General features: G+C 27.4%; 1 protein-coding gene across 1 annotated transcript in view; it reads left to right on the forward strand.

Moving 5' to 3' along the window:
• The window catches only part of LOC112595578, a 36,389-nt gene that overhangs the window by 4,338 nt on the left and 9,391 nt on the right, over nucleotides 1-22,660 (forward strand). Inside the window, exon 2 of the mRNA XM_025340870.1 lies at nucleotides 20,389-22,461. Within this exon, the coding sequence (XP_025196655.1) occupies nucleotides 20,454-22,461 (2,008 nt within the window). The 5' untranslated portion in view covers nucleotides 20,389-20,453. The remainder of the gene's footprint in view (nucleotides 1-20,388; nucleotides 22,462-22,660) is intronic.

Below are 22,660 nucleotides of genomic sequence, written 5' to 3' on the forward strand. Positions count from 1 at the left end.
TTTTTAATATATTAAATTGATTACTTTAGAAAACCTTCAAAGTTGAAACTAATTTAATTCTGGTACAGTTATTGAGATCTGTGAGTTGAGAAACCCCATAAATGATAATTTCATAGTTAAATTTTGCTATTGTTCATTAATTGCATTTCTTGTTTGTTTTTGAAACATAAATCAAGGTTTTTGATACGCTTATGCTTGAAATTTGATTAGAGTCTTTAGCAACAATGAAACATATTGATACAGTTGAGACGATCTAATGAGTAAAAATGTTAAACAATTAATCTTATAAAAAATATTTATAAACGTTTCTTATCGCTATAATTTTGTTTTCATAAACTTAATAATAAACAAAAGCAAAAATATCATGTGTAACAATAATGTTATCTGTTTTTTTTTAATTTTTTAATTTTTTTTTTTTACCAATATTATAATCGTAATGAATATTTTGATTAAATAGTCAGGGTGTCCAGCAGTATAGATTTGTGTTTAACTTGTTACGTTGAAAAATTATTCGATGATAAAACGTTTTAATATTCATCGATCATCAATAAATATCAACTATAAAGTAATTGACTTAGTCTAAACAGAAAAATTAAATAAATATTATTGGTGTAATGTTTCTTGAAAAAAAAAAAAATAAATAAATAGAAGTAGAATGTACTTTTATATTATACCCATTTATGTTGAACCCGTATTTAGTCGAAGCTATTAACCTTCGTGTTATTCCGGAATCTGGGGTTGTCGGATCGAAATCACTTTCGGCCTTAGGGCCGTCAGATGAGTCATATGTAGCTTTGGCGTATTCGCCTGGTCAATAGCAAATGAGTCATCTACTGTTAAGCGGGATGTTTTTTCCGCGGAATTCCCATATTGTAGGACATTTTATTATTGAGTATATTATATAAAAACATGTAATATTGAAAACTCAATGATTTTATATACCTATTAGATGTATAAGCTATAAATATTTAATAAACGTTATATTTTCATAGTTTACGATTATTTTTAAAATGACAACTTTTAGTAAATTAACGTGATTCATTTATTTATTATTATCTATCGCATCATCATTATAATTATATAATATGAAAGCGTATTTAAATCTCGAAATCTTCTGGTTTGGCACTAAGAATACATTCGTAATTGTGCCAAATGGCATACGAACGTCTGAATGTAAGTCACGTAAATGCACCGGGTCTGTGTTTGTTTTCGCTTATTTTTTTTTAATACTAAATATTGAATAGAATAGTTTTATAAGTTATCACTTATCATTACGTTAAACCATCACGTACACGCAAAATTACAACCTCTGTTTAAATGGCATGTTTCCCACCCGATTATATTGTGATAGTCGTACGTGTCGTTTAAGATTCGTTGACGACTTAATTAAGGCTTACGAAAATAAATAAAAATATTTAACAATCGTTTAATAAAATAGCCGATTTGGTTAAAATTATTAAAATAATTCGATAACATTGATGAGTGAACTAAAAGTTACCAAATCTTTAAAATACAATTAAATATCCCCTCCCTTTTCAATTATTTACAGTAAATCGTTTTTCTAACTTCACATAAAATGTAGTAATACTTTTTGTATATTTTATCTAATAGTTTTGAGCTGCAATATTTATAAATAAAGTTATATAATTAAGATCTTCGTAAAAAGAAATAAAAACTCATTTTTGATTACGTATCTAATACTGGTATCGTTATTACTCTATACTCATTACCACCTCATTACTGTGTTGTCACCATACTTGTATTAAAACTGTCATAGGTCCTTATATCTTTTTCTTTTTTTTTTTACATTATCGAACTGATTTTCATGTTCAAGCGTGTACATTACTTTTGTGTGGCGAAGGAAGGAGTATGATAATTGTTAAAAATTGAAAATAAATATGACTCAATATTAACTTATATACATTCATAAAAATATATTTAATGAGTAATAGTATTAACAATTTATATATCTTGAAAAATAATATATTCAAGGTATGCTTATCTTAATAATTTGCATCAGATTTCTATCACTAAGAATGATGAACTATAAGAAAATAAGTATAGTTTTAATATATTATTCAGATTAATTTGAAAAATTGGTTAAGCACTTGAGTTCTGCTGTGTGTAAATTACTATAGATCGTCATTTTATTCTGATATGGATGTGTTAAATTTAAACTATTGCATAATATTACGAAAAATGATATCGATTGAAGATGATGTGTCAATCTCTACTTCTTAGGATAGTTTATAATGATTTTTTTACACTACTATAATTGTAATTTATGCTCTTAATGGTAATATGATAGGTAGAACTAATTTTTTAACAAAAACATCATATAGATTATTATATAAATAGTATTAATATTATCATAAAATTATTGTTATTTAATTATAGGTCTATATACTGACATATCATATAGAATTCTAGAATTTTGTGAATTGGTAAGTGATGTAAGTAACTAAAATTAATCTTAATATTCAATTTAACAATTTGGTTTATTGTTTGAAAGCTAGTATAGAATAGAAATTGCATCGTTGATATTGATTGCGGAAATGGCTGGAATAAAAATTTTCCCGATTAATGTGATTGTAGACTTGGGACAAACACGTTGGGATCAAGTGAAAACTCGATATTATTTGAGTATTGCATCGGCGCAGAATTATGTATAAATTATGTGTGTTTGGTTGTGTGTTGCATAAGTGTAATATTTATATTATCGTGTATACCCTATTATTCAAAAAAATATTAGGAATTCAACCTAAGCGAATGAAAGGTCGAAACAGTCGTTGTGTTCCGGATGTGAAAACCGGCAGACCGTCATCATGACCAGAAATTATTGATGTTCTTTTCCGATGGTGAAGTAATGCTGCTTATGACTATTAAATCTCTTGACGAATGTGCAGCGGCAACTTGTGTTTAAACTAATAACTATATAATATTATAAGCATCGCGGTATATTATGTTTTCTCTTAGCACGCGTACGCATAAACAATCACTGTTGATACATGGTAAATATTATAATAATGAAATGCAAATGTGTTAGGAAGCTATTTACAGTGAGCGAAAAAAACCGTGGTTCACATGCTGAGTAACTTAAAATATCGTAGGTACGTCTATTCCTTTTAACGGTGGCCTCTGCACATTTTAGTAGACTTCATATTATAAAATAGAATAAATCTGAATATCTGATAGTCGCAGAACACGTAGAGTCGTGGCAGCATGACAACAATAATAATAATAATAATAATAATAATAATAACAATAATAACTGTAGTATAATATTATTGACAACGTTTCCTGAGTAAATTGTATTCATAGTCCAGTTTTGTCGTTGTTGTGAAAGTTCAAAATTTATTATAAACATAATATTTATAAATTAATATTGTTTTATGTAACTTTCATAATGGTTTCACTGTAATATGCTATAATACGCCACTTTTGTCGGTTTTTTTTATACTTGTTATTTGAATGTGAACTTAAAAAAATTTCTATAAAAAAACGACCTATGATAAATAAAAAAAAGGTAAAAGCTACAATGATTGATAAAAAATTTAAAAATTAGTTTGTATGTGAAAAAACGCAAATATTTTGAATTAATTAGTAGCATATTATTATGTTCATTTTATTTGCTTCGTAAAATTAAAATTAAATATTTTTTACCAAGTATCTATATTTTTTAGTTAATAAATTATATCGTGACCTATTTCCTAAGCTTATGAGAATCAAAATTGAGCTGTGAGTCATAACTCATAACCAATGGGTGGCCGAATGGAAGACAATAAATTGTAATAATGTGTTATTTTTTTTAAATACTTCACTCAATTTATACTATTTAACATTATAGATGTATATGATTAATGTATAAATAAGCTAATAACAAAGTTCTAATAAAGCAAATTTTAGTTTTTAAACAATTGGTTTTAAAAATTATAATTTTTTGTTGGTAGGTAATAGAAATTAAAAATAATTCTAATAAAATGAAGAAATTTCTCTTTTTTGTTTTTTTTTCTATTATGCAATGTATGATGAACATATATCACGTCGATAATTAATAAATGAAAAAAAAAGTTTAACATTTAAAAAAATATAAATATATTAAATGTGTTGAAACAAGATGAATACAATTTATGATAATATTACCAATAATGTATTTTTATTGAAATTATAAACGATGTATAAATTGAAATATATTGTAGTTACTTTGTGTATCAATGTTTTACTTATAGTATAATCACTATAATCTGTAAAAAAATATCATACTTTGTATTATATTTATGACATACATATAAATTATGATAATAAGCTGTATCGTCTGTTTCTGTGTACATAAAAATAAATCTCTGACCTAAAATATTTTGCTTCATTAACAAATCGTATCACATGTATATGTGATAGTATTATAAAATTCTTCAACGTGTAATTTCAATAAAATATACTCATATTATAAATTTTAAAATATTTTAAAATAAAATGGTAGAATTGATTTAATGTGCTTTGAAAACCTTAATAACTGGATAATGTAAAAGGATGTGTCCTACTAATAAACACTCGGGATTAAATTTAAAAAATACATCTGCTGTTTTAAATTTGTTTGAAAAGTTAATATGAATATGCTAATTCAGTCATGTTGTAATGCAAATACAAATTACAAAATATTATATATTAAATTCTAAATAATTGTATTATGTATAATAGATACTTTTTATGATGTTAGTGATACATTTAAAATTGTTTAGTCGATTTATATTTTTGAGATGATTTCAAAATACAAAGATCATTAGGTATAAATAGGTAGGTATAGTCATGTAAAATACAGATAGTTGATACATATTTCATTTATAATATCTGTACTAAAAATAATAGAAAGATGGTATTTTGATTTAAAATAACTAATAAGGGTTAAAATACTTTGGATACCGTTTACAGTTTTTTCATTCGTAAAACCGATAAGTAAAAAAAAAACATTTTTATATATATTTAAATTGAAATTTACTCCAAGTATGTTGCATTCTTTTATATACGAATAAACGATACATTGTACTTAAATACATATTTTACATGCACTATTTGCGTTGTATAACATATATAATATTATGTTCCATTCAATATCGATGCGCATTTTGTATAAATCGACAATCCAATAATGTATGACTACGAGTATTAACACGAAAGAAAAAACTAGTTTTCTCATGTGTTCGTTAAACCATTGAATTGAATAAGTAGTTAATACCTGCTTATCAATTGACCCGGGACCGTTCTCCTTAATCATATTATCTTTTACTTGAACATCGGCAAGTACAAATACCATTCGACCACTATAAAATATAAAGCTACATAATGTTATAGTATATGCCAAGTGAAAGAGAAAATTCGATCATTGGATTTTAATTTATGTTTCGACAGTGCAATACATTGACCAGCAGAATATTAAATTAGTATGAGATTGGATTTTCAATGACATTAGACTGTTCCCACATACCACAAGTAAAGTATAGTTACGGTACTTTTGAAGACTCTCTCGTATAATAATGACGCATAAGTGCATAACTGGTATCTTCTAATTGGTAAACGATAATAAATTATTTTTCGGTTGTTGCGCAACGATGAGTTTCCATGCACACTATATTCCCTCGCCTATTTTTGGGAAGTAAGATATTTTACCCTTAACATTTTTTTAAGTAGATATCATCTTCTCCCCATAAGTAATGGTATAATAAAAATTAATTTTTTTATATAAAAAAAAAAAATTCAAATAAGTATAATAACTTAAAAAATATGTGATAAGAAAAGAATTAAAAATTTAATATTTTTATTAAATGTTACATATTTTGCATTTAGAAATATCTATTAAGTTTATAAATAATATATTACTTATAGAATCGTTTATGTATTAAATTTGTTTAAAGTTATAACTTTACTTAATTTATTTTGAACACATTACTTATTTTGATTATTATGATAGTACTTTTTATAAATCAACAAAGCTTTTGGTGTAAATTATTATTAACTTACATTTTTTATTATATTTTATTAATAATATAGAAGTTTTAATTATATTTATATATAATACACAGTAATGTAAAATGTTTTTTTCATGAGTATGTACAATTATTGATGTAATATAAAGTTAGTAAATTTTGAACAATGAAAAAAAAGGTCAGTGATTTTATATTCCAGTATTAATTGTTTTTAATCATTTTTTCTGTTACTTTTAATCTATTACAATAATTCGTGTTGTATAATAATTTAAATTACATATTACTGTGAGTATACTATATTATTTATTTATTGATCAGCTTTATTAAAAATATTTTTATTGTTTATATCGTGTGTATAAAATAAATTCAATTTGTGTATCGCATATTTACTATAATTGAAACATTTGTACCCAGCACACACCGTTACAAGTGAAAATGTAAAAAAAATACTATTATTGTTATTGATTGTTATGTAATATTCATGAACATAATTATTAGGTGTGTATAAATTTAAAATTATGTGAATAATAGAGTTTCTTTTCTTCTAAATCCGAGCTATATATTTATAGGTACGTATTATAAAACACATAACAAACGTTGTTATAACTTTAACGTATATAAGTAGGTATTATTTGTAAGAAAAATGTTTAAAATGCCATAGGGAACTTTCTCAAAGTTAAGTAAATTAAAAATTATGTGATTTACACTGTCATTCATTCGACCGGATTTCCTAGTGGCGAACGTAACCATAGATCCATTGCAAAATCCTTATCGGTAAATGAGTCATGTTGACAAAAAATAGTACTTTACTATATACGCTATAATATTGTGTAGTAACTATATAAAACTAGTTCAATGAATAAAACGAACGCTATTCAGATATATTAGACATCGGACAAATGTTTTCTCGCTCGACCGGTTGGAATTTTTTTCGGTACATAATAATATAATAGTTCAAACAAAAGTTTTCATTACCGGTCCCCGCGATTCAAGTTCAACGTCACCGCCTCGGGACGTTCTCCTCGCGCTCATCAGTCGTGACTCACGTTCCGGTTATTTTTCCGTCTCTAGTTGCTGCTGTCTCTTATAATATACCTACTTATCCGTGTGTGCGAGTGTACGACTATTACCATTACGAGCAATAATTGTTTACGAATCATCGACGACGGATATTGGCGTAATAAACGTTTAAAATTTTGTACAAAAAAAAAAAAAAATTGAATCATTAAACCGCTCGGTAGATACATATAACAGTAATGATATGGTATCGACTTTAACTCTCGTTTGGCAGCAGCAACCGCCTCTGACCTAAGGGGAAATGCCGGGTGCGAATCGTGCGTAGAATCTTATGTGGTTATATATTATAATGATACATACTTACGAGGTGTGTGTGAGTCGTACGGCGTCCTGGCGGGTCTCAAACTAGAACCTCGGTGATTCTATCTACCTGTATACTATATAGTACATATAGTATGTATAACGGGATCACGTGGTATTATCGAATGCTAGGAGACGGAAGAGAGAAAGTACAAGGTCAGTTGATCATCATTTCTACAACACGAATTACTAAAAATAACACATTTCGATGAAATAGATATTTTTGTTTGTTTTGGAAATAGTAACATTTTTAGATTTGAATAATTTAGAAATGTCCAGATTTTTAATCATAGAAGTTAAAAAATATAATAAAGAATGTTTCCGTGGTGTCAAATTTGAACCGGAAAAAAAAATAAACCTATATAAACCACTATCTTACAATGGCTTACAAATTGACAGTTAAAGTGATGTCATCTTAGACATAACAAATGATACGCAGTTTATATTTGTCATCTTGAAAATAATAGTAATATACTCGTATGTAATATGTACAAAAATGTTCAACTAAAGGTTTATTAAACAGATTATTTCAATCATTAATAACAGTTAAAACTATTATTATATACTATTTAAGTTCATAAATTTATATATTGCATATAGGCTGATTCACTAAACAATGTCATACCTTCTATTTAATAATTGATTAATTCAAATTCTAATTATTAAAATTTTTAAATATACTTAAAAATTGAAAAACTGTATTTTAAAATTGCTGAGATTTGATGTACTACTTAAGGAGTTTACAAACTTTTAAAATATCGATGGATTAACATTTTCAAATTACCACAACCTTTATATCTTACAAACCTATTATATCTTGGAATTTTTATCTTTTGTAAACAAAGTTAAATAACTCTAAACACTAATTGTTCGAATTTTGATTTTACGTCAATATTTTCAGAAAAATGATTCACTAAATAAGATTTTAAAAAGAGTGAGCATACTTGGTGAAACATCCTGTATTAATATCTAGTACTATATAATTATAGAGTATTATAGAATTGTATCGTTTTAAACTATTGAACTTTTAAAATGATTAATAATTTTAATGAACTCAATAAATTATTATTGGACTAATATATAGTGCAGTGGAAATATAGCTATTAACTATGTAGATTTAAAAAAAAAAAAAATAAAATAAAAAACTATGTAGATATTATTTTTATCGTTTTTCATCGTATTTATTATTATTATTATTTTTTATCTCAGCACAAACTTTTTTACGATTATTGAATTCGGTGTATAATTTGGTTTGGATATTCGATATTTATAGTGATTATTATGGTTGACATAATACACGCGTAACCACAATATTATGTCATATTTATTTGAATACACAGAAATCATAGAATTAACTTATACTTATAATAATAATTGATACCTAATACTTTTATTTATTGGAAAAAGTTTTTTACTAACGATATTATATCGACGTTATATGACATACCTATATGTATATATATATATAAATTATATATAATGGTTTCGTAGAATGCAAAATTAATTATTAATACCGTCAATGCCGATACCCAATGCTTCTTTTAACAATACGTTTGGCACGAGTTAACTTAGCAGTGTTTATTGAAATAAGTTAACCATAACATTTCGCTCTGCACCATTGGTTAGTTAATACTAATCAAAGATCGCAATGTTTAATACCTAGTCACACTATTATTTTTTCACAAGGAGGTCCTTACTACCTATATTACAATATACACCTACCTTTTTTTACTTCTTCTTATTGTTTTTTTTTTTCAATACATTTTAGCAAGTTATTAGTAACATATATACTTCCTATTATATTATACTCTTACATTTATTTTGAAAATAACAATATACTAGTCTATTGTATCACACAATACGTGAAGCTATAATAATTTTACTACGGTGCAATTTAATTTTCACTTTTACAATCTGAAATATCTCATCGAACCTATTATCTCGATAATCAAATAAGTATAATAATAAAAGAGTGAAAAAATAAACCACTTCGTGAGAAATGTAAGGCACGCCCTATCGTTTTTCGCCGCATATAGTGAAGTTAAGTGAAGTAAAAATACATTAGACCCTGAAGAGAAAGGTCTAGGACAACGAGACTATATAGGTAAATTATGTTTGTTTCTCCTCTCTCGAATTTCCTCAAACTATATATGCTTCAAAAATTGCTTCCGCGGCAGAATCAGTGTCCAATATAATATATATTGTATACATACACCTAGTGGTTTATGATTTATGATTACCCTAGATATATAATCAGTGTTCATTGAAAACTGCAACTGTCATTATTGCCAAGATTAGTGCTATAGATGTATCTACGTACCTATCTAACGAGATTTCTTCTCGAATTAGTGAAACTTTGACACACCTGAATACACAATATAATATCACAATAATATGTAACGAAATGTTTATTACAATGCCTAATTCTAATACTAATAATGTATGTGACCTATAGCCTAAAAGTCTGGGGATCTATTGTTGGAGGAAGAAATAGAATAACGGAAAAAAGTGGTTTGTAGTTCAGTTCAATGATCAGACATAGATTCGTTGAAATTAAATTAAAATATAAATAGTTTTGTTTCCAGAACCGTCAAATAAAAAAATGCATGACGATTTCTTGGAAAACAAATGACGATGATACTCATAATGTATAGTATAAACAAAAATGTATGCTTATAGTTAGGGTTTTAAATTGTTAAGTATTTACCATTACTATTATAGCTGCAAAAAAATGACTTAATAATTTTAGTATTTATATCTTTATATAGTATAATTTTCAAATAAAATATAATAATACATCAGTGTTAGAGAACAATAATTGAAAACCCATTATTATATAAAGTATTAAGTGTAATATACTCGTATTAGTTACAATTGCACTTATAACGTGATACTATTCAAAGAGTTTTTGATATTAATATGTTAAGATGAATTTAATTTAAAATGAATAAAATAAAATTATATATCTTATTAAGCGGATAAATAGTATTGCGGTGGACTTGGAAGTAAGGAAGTAAAAAGAGACATACAAAAATAAATAGTAAGAGGAAACACATCCGCTTAAATAAATATTATTAAAATAATGAGTAAGTGGTAACATGAGAATATTTATTACAATTGATCCATGTAATTAACATTTTTATTGCTGTTAGAAAATAGTTTTAACAATGGATTCAATTTTTTTTTTATATAAATCACAGTTTTTAAAAACGTATTTCATTTACTTTAATTTATTATATTTAAGTAAAAGTTTAGTAAAATATATTTTAGATGAACAGATGTGAAAAGACTACTGGTGTATACTAATTGAATAACTTTGTCAGAATGTTTTAACTGTGGATTAAAAATATGTTTAAACGTTATTGTCTTACAAAATATATTAAATAATCCATTTATGTATAAAATACGTAATATTTAATACCTATAAAAATGCTGATGCAAAGACCAAAGAGCATACATAACATTCATATTAAACATTTATACGCACTACCACGCGAATGTCTAGTTTATTAATTTTACACTGAATTTCTAAAACGCATTGAATTCAGAATTGCACTTATAAAATAATGAGTTTTTCCTGATATACTAATTTACAACAGCAATAAGATATTAAGTATGATGTAAAGTAAACATTGCATTAGTTAGTATTCAGTTACTATTCATAAAAAGACTACATTATATTATAATATTATATAAGTACTTTGTGATATTACCTATACTTATATTGAGTCTGAACATTGTTAAGTATAGTATTTATACTAAAAAGTTAGATTTTAATCTATTCAAAGTAGGTAACTAGGTAATTTTTAGTATTGCAGTAATTATAAAAACCCATATAAAAATGTATATTTTATCGTACTCATGTATTATTAGAAAACGTGTTTTTTTTTTGTGATACCTATTTAGTTATACTTTTTACTTACTGTTATATACATAATATTTTAAGAAAAATGTATTTTTAGCAAGACATAATAAATTATTATTTATTATTATCGTGTTATAAATGTTGAAATAAAATAGACATTGTTTCCAATTTCAATGTTTGTAATACTGAATAATAACTCACATTAGCAAAGTAATAAATAATACAATAACACTTGCTGAATGTATAAAATAATATGTATATATATATATATATATGATATAATCTATGTATGCTCACTTTTGGACTATTTTGCTATTTCCATTTATGTAATTCTATATTCTATTATCGCTTAATGTATTAATAATGAATTCAGAAGACAAGAAAATAACAATACTATAATATACTACCTTAGACCTAAGTTAGAGCTATTATAGATATTAAAAATGACATTGAGCTACCATTAGGATCATATCTCATGTCTTATAAACAAAATATTTGTGTTAGAAGTCATGTGAGAGGTTCGTTCAATTGTGAATGAAGTTTCTTACAAAATTCAAACAGCGCATATTAAATGATTTTAATCATTACAGCATCAGCATACAGAGGCTAAAATATCTAAATGTTCTTACTGTAGACATATTATGAGAAATTTATTGCTGTGGATCAAATTTACCTCCAAATTTTTGTTGGCAAAAAAATATTGTTTTAATTATTAATTAAAAAGCTTAAAAAGTTTTTGTTCATTTTTTAATTATTTTTGTTTTAATTTTAATTATTATTTTAAAATTATTGTTTTGCACTATATTTTCATTGCATATTTTGTTATTTTTATTGTATATTTTTTAATCCATGTAATAAGTGTTATAAATTTATATTCCTGATAATAATAATTTGATAATTTTAAATAAATTGCTTATTTCACGTACAGCGAAATCGAAGTTCTTCTGTACTTTTATCGCGTAGAGGTAATGTACAAAGATTGTACTCGTGTCCTATATAATATTATTATCTTGATAATTGACTACTATCTTTTCGATTAACCTTCACAGCCCCATTTCTGACGGTCATGGTTAATCGACTAAATTCTACTAAATTGTTTATTAGTTTCAAATATAAATCTTTATTATTACTAATCGTACGGCGGTATTATCTTAGATCATATTATTATATTATAGTGTTGTATATGATCAAAGGGTGTCATTATAAAATCACGGAATAGCTGATTTATCATGTTATAATTTATCTATTATTCTATGTTAAAAATAATATTTACCTTTATCTTTTGAAATTGTATATTTTAGTATATTTGATAACAATTATTAATTATTATTATGATTAAGATAAAAAAAGATTATTTAATATAAAAAATAATATCATATATATTATTATTTGTAATAGATTACATTGTTACGAATAGGTACCTAATTTAAAACATAATAAAAACTTTCTAATCAATTATAGTAGATAATAAAAATTATATGCCTACATAATTTTGAATTTCGTACTATACCTACAGCCTACACTTATCATTTTGTGTTACATAAAGTATGTCGTATTGCTTATGATTTCAATTTTTAATCCCTGACTGTATATTAGTAAGGTACCTACTCTAAATAATTGACAATAGTGGTTATTTCATTATAAACGTTTTACCTAAAATCTAAATCATATTTTTAAAATTTATTATTTAAAATTGAATAAGCAGTAACTCTGGAGTTTGGTATTATTTACGAAAAATGAAGTTTTAATAATTGTTTGTACTATATTCAAAATAATGTAGTATTTTATGTGTGTAAATTAATTTCAACATACACACATTTTAACTGGGGACGAATTTTTTAAACCAAGTTCTGGACGTTAATTAATTTTATCTAAAATATTTATCAAAATAATTTTCATCAAAGATATTATAATAATTATTTGAGCATATTTTTTTTTTTTTACGACATTAGTCGTTTTATTATTTAGTTTTACACGTCTTTAAAACAAGTTCAAATGTAAATAAGATAAAGTATGAATTATTTATTGTCGAAATTATTCAAATTGTTTCATTAATTAGTATATTGCTATATTTATTATTGAATTTTAAAATAATATTATTGAATCACCGGGATTACTCAAAACGGGAAGTAAAATAGAACCTATGAAGAGCAGTGTCGCGTAGAAACCATAAGAATTGTAATAGCAGTATTTTATTTTTTTTTAAAGGATATACACCTGTAACACGATAACTAAAGAATTACTGGTGCATATCTTAAACGATACAAGCTGTTTAGCAATGAAATTCAACCCACACGAAGAAGGCTTCGGTGGTTTTTCCGGTGTTTACGCGTACGGAAAGATCTCGAGGCATCCAATACTGGCACAAAATCATCAAGGATGGGTAATGATATGTGAAAATATTGTTTCATAATCAGACGTGACGTGCCACGCGCGCGGAATGATAATATTATTATGTTATTACTTATGATCGAATTAGGTATATTCGAATGATAACAGTCCAGAGAAAGATTTCTTTGAAATAATTGTGACGCCGATGATAATGTCAATATTATTGAAATAACCGCAGGATGGTACTAAACAAAATATTATACTTGTATATCAAAAAGCTTTCTCTGCTTGGGATTAGCCTGTAACGATGAATGAATAACAATAAACACGACGTAAAAATTGATGATAGGTAAGTATCACGATTCACGAGAGTCCATTTGTGATAAATAGACACATACAAAATGCGTTGTCTAAACGGAATAAAAGAAAGAAAAAAAACGTTATGATAATAACATATACTCATCACTGCGTGATGCTTTACTAATGTTTATTTCTAATAGATTGCTTGAATGGAATATTTTAAATGATTATTGATTTGTTTGTCGAAAACTTCCTGTTAACTTTCTGTTTTGTTCTATGTAGCATTATATTGTGTTGTTTGCGTAATACAATTGATGTATAACCGATGAGGATAAAATACAATGATTATACAACTTATGTACAGAAATGTGGTCCCTGTGAACGAAACAAATGCCATTTACAAATATTTGAAAATTATTGAAAATTGTATTAAAGAAATTAGGATAGATAACTCTTTGTAATATAATTTAGGTATAACACATTAAATTCAAAACCATTTCAACAAGCATTAATATATTTGTAATATTACTATTATTATTACTTGTATACAACAGAAAATGATAATTTATACCTATAAGTAAACAATTGTCAGCTAATGACCTGGATGCTGAGGCTTTTGTTATTAATAAAAAACCGTTACAATATATAATAACAACAAAACAAATTCAAACAAATTTTAAATATAGGAGCATATAATAATATAATAATTAATTAACCGGTTTGAAAATTATAATAAATATTCATTTTAAATTGGGGACATCTATAAATATAGGTGACCTTATATTGCGATAATGTTAGAAAAAATTCATTTTAAATGTTTAAATACCGTATAAATCGTCATCGAACTTAATCTTAAGTGTGCGCTATATATTTTTATTTGAATTTACTTTACGTTTAATCAGTTTATACAATGAAGTTGATTTTTAATTAACTAGTCAATAAGTTAACAATTAAAATATATCAGTTAAAAAGTAGAAATAGTGAGTTCAAGCAAAATTTTTATAAACATGCACATAAAAAATGTACACGAGTATCTACTGAGTAATTATAACGGTAATGCATAATAAGCAAAGACCTAATACTAGCATTATGTTATATTATATATTAGCTAGTAGGCATATGATAATAATATTAATTACTAATTATGAGAACCGACGCGCAATAACTCAGATAATAACCTATACTGAGAAAGCATTAGGTATAATTGGAAATAAAATAGATATTTTCTTATATTTTAAATTATAAACGAATCTAGTATAATTAGAATTTAAAATACATTTACGAGAATTTTAAATGCATTTTATAGTGCATACAAATTACAGCTCTAAATCAATCATTCAATTAATATTAATATAAGATGAATAAAACCAAATTTTCTTTCATATTAAATTGTTATATATTTGTGTATTACTATACAGTAAGTACGTATCCAAGAGAGTTCTGTAAGGCCTGAACCCCTTCCTCGAAATTTTTTAAAATTTAAGAGAAAAGATCTTATATATCAATTATATTAAAAAATAAAGTTAAAAATTGTATTCATAATTATTTAGACACCCCTTAAATAAAAATAAAAAATAAAATCATGGCTACGTGCCTGTTAATATGCACAATAATTTTGCCTAGATAATGTAGTTGATTATTAAATTTAATTATTATTTATAAATTTAAGTGATATTTATTTTTAACTTTGTAATCGGATATTCTTTTAAAATTTTCAACTTGTTTTTGTATAAAGAGTAAAACGTATGAATATCTGTTTTATATTGATATTTTATTTCGCATATTCTTTTATAAAAATGTTTTTTTAGAAAATGAACATAATATTATTAATAATAATGAACTAACAAAGAATACTGTTCAAGGTTAAAATTCATTTCATAACAATATGATAGGTATGTTCTATAGATCCTATTCAATTGTAGGTATAATATCCACCATAAAATGTGTTAACTTCTTTTTCCGAATTTGATTGATTGGTGCTATATTATTAATGGTATAAAATACGTGACAAATGATAAAATTATTGTTAAAATGTTCAATATTTTATTATGGTTGAGTTTAAAATATGTAGTACTTATGTTTATTTTTATGCGATTACTTTGTTTTAAGTATTTCTTAAAAATAATTTACTAAATAGTATTTTGATAAAAATGAAAACTACATTTTAATTTAAGATATTTATTTGGTTCTATGATTTTTTTCTTTTTTTTTTTTTTTAATAGCTAAATTAATTAAAATATTGTCATTTATTATGAAGATAATTTCATATTAATATTCATAAATCTCAAACACTTATTTGAATTTTTTATTTTTAACATTACAGAATTATAAGATAAACATGTTAAAAATACAAAAAAAAAAATTAAAATGTTTTGCAATTTGCACGGATTTATTCTTAATATTAAATTATAATCACTGTATAATTTAAAATAGTTTTAATCATTTCTTTTTAAACTTTATTAACTCGTTTATTATTCACCTGCTGTAAAGAAATTAGCCTCTCCTTAAATATAGTTTTTTCTTATTGATTAATTTGAAGCGTTCTTATTGACTATAACACTTAATGTATAAAGTCTGTTTAAGTACTATACGTAAGCTAATTATTATAATAAATTTAAAATAAAAAATAAAAAATTTAACCATGATAATTCTACTTAAAAAGTATATAATTGAATTGATAGTATCAAGTGTAGTTGAGTTGCAATTGACTGAAAGTTGTCTTTTAACTTATTTAATCGATTTAATTCCAATATAAAAATGTATTACAATATTCACGTTTCCTAACTTTCGATTAGATTATAGTATTATAAATTTATTATAAAACAAATTAACGTAATGTAGTTTTTGGTCATATTGCACTTAACTATGTTCAAAAATTACCTATGTATGTTAAATAAATAATATGTTTGTGTAAGTGCATACAACATATTTTAAGAAACTGTAATAATTATAAGTACTGAAAAATGTTAAAACTAGACAATTATTTATATATTATACAATATATATAGGATGCATCGACATATGTTTCAATAAGTATACAAAACACGGAACTATAATTAAAATGAGTATTGAATATACGAGTTGAATAATAATTTTAAATTGAAATAATATGTTATCATGAAATAAATATCATCATACTTAATATTATGTTTTATTCAAAGTACCTATTCGTTTTATACATTTTTAATAATCATTAACAATAAAATATATTATACAATAATTAAAAATCAAAAATATTTTAACCCGAATTTCATGTATTGAAATATTTGTGAATGAATAGCTTACAAAATAAAAAAATGTGAATAACTCAAAAATCTGTGTACCTTTAGATTTGTATAATATTATGATTATTAATCTTTTTACTTGTATAAATTAATACAATGGACACATTTAATAATTAAATTTTAGTAAGTAGAAGTTATTTAGAGATTAATTATATGTTATAATAGTTTACGAAAATGCATAGTTACTTAATGATTTTTATGATGTTCACTTAATTTTTAACAATATACATTTCTACGTATTGTATCATAGAATAGTTCCTGTTTCTATATAAAAACGTAATTCTGTTGAGAAAGAGAGACAGATTTTTTTTTTCAATTTGTATAAATATGATATATAGCTATAATCATAATTATTTAATTTATTAAATATAATTATATGATCGATAGAATTTATAGTCTTCAAAATAGTAAACCAAAATAAATAATACCTACTTGTAGTCTATAAAATAAAAGTAAGACCCACGTATCACACGAATCACTGCAGCGAAGCTGTGGCATTACAAATTGTGTAAAGATTGGAAATTTATGTTTAGCACGATTTAAGTGTTATTACGATTGATACAATTTTCTTTCGTTGTCATCGTCGTAGGCCAGTTTGAAGTTTAAGACGTGACATTATGCCGTGATATATAAGCATACAAAAAAAAAAAAAAAAAAAATTTAAAAAAATTTTTTTTTTTTTCGTCTACTGGTTCGGATGCTGTATCCGCGTGTTCTGAAACGGACGTGTATATTATTTTTCGGAGGGAGACCGAATATCATAAAGAGTTGATATTCGCACACGTTGAGTTCGATGACTCGGTCGCCGCCTCCATCATAATATTATACAAAAATATTGGCTCTGAGGTCTTTGCCGCACAGCGCGAGGCCTTCGAAAGGTTATCTCATTGGCACCGCCCTCATCACTCCTACGCCTGACGAACACGTGTGTTTATTATGTAGATGTAGCTAGTATGGTTCAATGATCATCAATATAAACCTTGTATATGTATGTGTGTGTGTGTGTCAGTGGCACACTGAAGGGATAGACTTAGGATCCATTCCCATTTTTTCCCTTTGCATCATAGTACCAAAGTTTTTTTTAACCTCGTTAATAAAACAATTTAAATTAAAAAATGTTTGTATCACTAACCTAGTTTAAAACGTAACATTTACGGTTATCATAGTTTGAAATATTATGAGATTAAATATATTATGTAAATTGTACAAAACAATATATTGGAAATACATTTCTTGATTACCCCATTCCACCCCTTCAAACACAATATACAGACAAATTTTTATTACGTCACTGATATGTTTAAATATTAGGTAATTATTATTCACGTAGGCAATATGTGCACATAATCACATTCGCAGTATCATCGTTGCCAGTAGCGTTATTTATATACACAAAAAATTAATTTAAACTAGTGTTTATACGTAAATTGAACTACATTACAGGCATATCTTACAATAAAATAGTTATTGATAAAAAAAAATATAATTTTCTTTAACCATTTAAATTTTAAATTTGCTAATTCCATAGGTGTCACTAATTTTTTTTTAACTATTATAAAGTCTTCGAAATTATTTTGAAACTTGATTTTCAAAGTAGAGTTAGAAACTATTGTGTACTCTATAGTACCTACCGCTAATATATTTTAAGTACTTAGTGTGAATGTCTGATACTAAAATTAAATTCTTAACATAAACATACACACGCATCACGCATGTACATAATATATATGGTATTTAATATTGAAAATCAGTAACAATAACAAATTATCAAATAATTATAAATATTTGAAAGACGTTGTTAGTTATAAATCCGTTGCAGACTAAGATAAATTATTTGACGTGGTATCTTGGATTATTTGGATTCCTTTACATAATAATACATAATATACGCCATTACTAAAAGTGTACATACTATCGTGTGTGTTGTGTGTTAGACAACGGTGCTATAGGTAACTATAGGTATATTATTATGCTTTTATCACCAGTCCGTTAACTATGGCGATGGCGACGACGACGACGACGACGACGACGACAACATCTAGAGTTAGTTCACTCATCAAGGTGTGTCGACAATATAAATATTGCCTTATCATCGTGCATGGACATACTACATGACTTGTGTACTACGACGTGCAATAACACAAATTTAAGGTCCGGTTCGAAAATAGACGACCTCGCTACAAGCGTACGAGTTTATAAATATTAAATCATAAACGGTACTTTAAAAGTAGTCTATATGCGAGCAAAGAAAGGAAAAAAAACTTTTTTTTAATTTTCTGGGATTATTAAGATTTACTGTTACGAATATTTTTTTTAAATATTTTGTTATAATGTGATACTCTGAGTCATGAATTTTCATAATATATAACTGGGTTAATTTAGTTTATACAATTTTTTTTAATTATATCAAAACATTCTGGTACGAGTATACAATATTTTTATTCGATCTTCCATGATTAACGCATTTAGAATAGTTTATTTAAGTTCATTGATGATAAGATATTATGTTGGATACCTACATAAACATGTCATAAACCACTATTTCGAAAAAGAAGAAAACCTTTCATCGACCTAAATACATGTGTAATAATTATAATGTGTGATGTAACAATGTAACATACTAACATATGAGTAAATAACTGAATTTTTCCAGAATATATAATGTATATTTAAATAAATACACTGCACAGAGGTTCTCACACAAAACATAATGCGACATTATATATATTACATATAACACATTAATATATTATGTATGTTTATTATATTATGTGTATAATGAGCAACTATTTGAATTTGTCCATGAAATAATTATAGCTTAAATCATCTTACCATATTCTATGTTTATTTATTTTTAATCGTATATAAATATAATACTAAATTATGTTAGCACATGTCGATTTAAATATATTAATTATTCATAATTTTGGAGACCACAACATCTACAAATGTAATTAAATTAGATTTTCTAATACAGTTTAGACTTATACAATAAACACGTTTAAGTTAGTAAAAAATATTGCATAATTATAAAAAAACTAGACAAATATTATGAGAAATAAAATGTGTGCATAACATGCAATGTCTTAAATTATATTATTTGTTAGTTAAAATAAAAACAATTATTTAAAATTTAATGACTCCCTCTTCTCCGGAAAAATGTAACTGCAATATTTTTAAGTATAAAAAGTATAATATAGCTATTATAGTTAATAAATTATAACATATTGGATATTATTCTGTTGCGCAGGAATGATTCCCGATCACGTAAGCTACAGAAACAAGATTTACGTGTGATTTTGTAATTCCATTACGATGATCACAGAAACAACGACTAGTACCGTACTGCCTACTGGGGGTGGCAAAATAAAACGTCCAAGTTTCAAATCCAGGGGCAGTACCGGGTCGCACGTTAACCGAACGGGTAGCTTTAGGGGCTACCAGACAATCCGGGTGTCGGTGCCGTCTTCAATGGTCGCCGAGCTGGCGTCAAAGTTTAACGCGGTGGTGGTGGACGCCAACCAGGGGGACTCGATGCAGGACATCATGAAAAAAGTGAATAAAACACTGGCCAAGGGCACTACGGTCCGTACTAAGGTCACTTCGGTCCGGGAAAAGGGCGTCGTGGTACGGGCCACGGTGGAAAAGTTTGAGTCGACCTCGCAAAAGAAGCGTTGCATCAATCAGATGGTCGTAGTGCGGACCAACTCTAACCAGCGAACGGTTGAGGAAAGGCCGATTGTCGTGGAACAGCAGAAAATTACAGGCCATCTAACTGCCACAAAACAACTATCTGTCGAGGAACAACGGAAGGTCGAAGATCATTTGACTGCCGTGGAACATCCCATTGCTGTAGAACTACCGACTGACGTGAAACAGCGAAAAATCGTAGATAATATTATGACTGCCGTGGAACAACCGACCGCCGTGCTAAATCCTACTGCCACGAAGAATCGCACCGTCGAACAGCAGAAGTCTATCGAACAGCGCACGTCGTCGTCGGTAGTAAAAAAGCTCCTGGTGCAGTTCGAAAACGGTAAAAAACCGTCGAAACCCAGTGTTCTGGGACCGAAACCAAACGTTACAACCCCCAACGTCAAGAGAAATGAACGGAGGCCACCGTTGCAAAAAGATACGATCAGTGCAGTGGACAGACATCTGTTGAATAAAGACAAACGGTTATCGATCGCCAGAGATCCAGACGCTCAGTTGGAAAGTGTTTTAAATGCGACGCCTCCGCCAAAAAATCTGCTACAACCAGTGGGTAGGGAGAATTCGCCACTACGTGAAGACTTGGAGCAGCAGCGGCCATTGGAAACGGACCGATCGACACTGCAAAAAGACTTAAAGCAGCAGCGACCAATAGAAACGGACCGATCGCCGACGCGAGCAGTCTTACAGCAGCCAACAGAAATCGTTACGACCAGGTCTCCACCGCCACTGCCATTAAAACCAAATTGTTCCTTTCTGCATGGTTGGAAACGGCCGTTGACTACGACGGTAACCGCTGCCACAAGTCCTATCGCCGCAACAACTACACTTACTACAACTACACCCCCTATAACTGCCCCAGTATCGACCACACTCATCACCACTACCCCTGTCCTTAACACTTCAACCACCAATACCATCACGACTGATCATAAAGTTGGACAACACGATGTCGGTGAGGAATGTTCATCGTCTATCGTCGTCGCGACTCCTACTACCTCCGTTCTCGCGTCGTTAGCCGAAGCTTCCCTCACCGCGACTGCTTTTGCCACTAACACCACTACCATCACTGCCGATACTACTACTAACGCAGCCGATACCACTACCATCGCTGCCGATACCACTACCATTGCTGTCGATACCACTTCCGAAATCGGTTCACATGACTACAACTACATCGTTGGTGGCGAATGCATTTACGAGGAGCTACGCTATATACGACTAACGTCAACCGATGTGGTCACCACGGCCACGGAAGCGCCGTTGTCTAACGTCATAGTGGAGAATCCGTACATCGTAGACTGCTCTAACGACGATCACTATACCACGATCGACGGTAGCGAGCAAAACATTTACGACGTCGTTACGACCGCTACAAACGCCTATGATGACAACAGTTATGAGACGGTTCAACCGCCGTTGCCACCGTTACCACCACCACCACCACCAGTCGTCTCCGTCACGGTCGCGGACTTGTCATCACTGCAACTTCCAGTCAACGGCGATGGTGACGAAAACGGCATCCTAGAGAAAAAAGAGATGTTTGATCATTCAGTGGAAATCGATAACAGCATTTATGGAATAAATGCACCGTCGGAATCCACTTCGTCCGGTAATTAGAATAATAATTACTATTCTTAATATTTACGCAACTTTTAAAAAAGTACCGTAACTTGAATATATTTTATCGAATCCAATAATTCAGCTAACTTTCTGATTGTTGTATGAATGTTTGGATTATCTACGTTTATATTATTTAATTTATTTTAAATTAACATAATAAACAATAACAATTATGAGGAGGCTATCCA

This window comes from Melanaphis sacchari, unplaced genomic scaffold, assembly GCF_002803265.2.
Source record: "Melanaphis sacchari strain LSU unplaced genomic scaffold, SCAv2.0 Contig0_pilon_pilon, whole genome shotgun sequence".
NCBI lineage: Eukaryota > Metazoa > Arthropoda > Insecta > Hemiptera > Aphididae > Melanaphis > Melanaphis sacchari.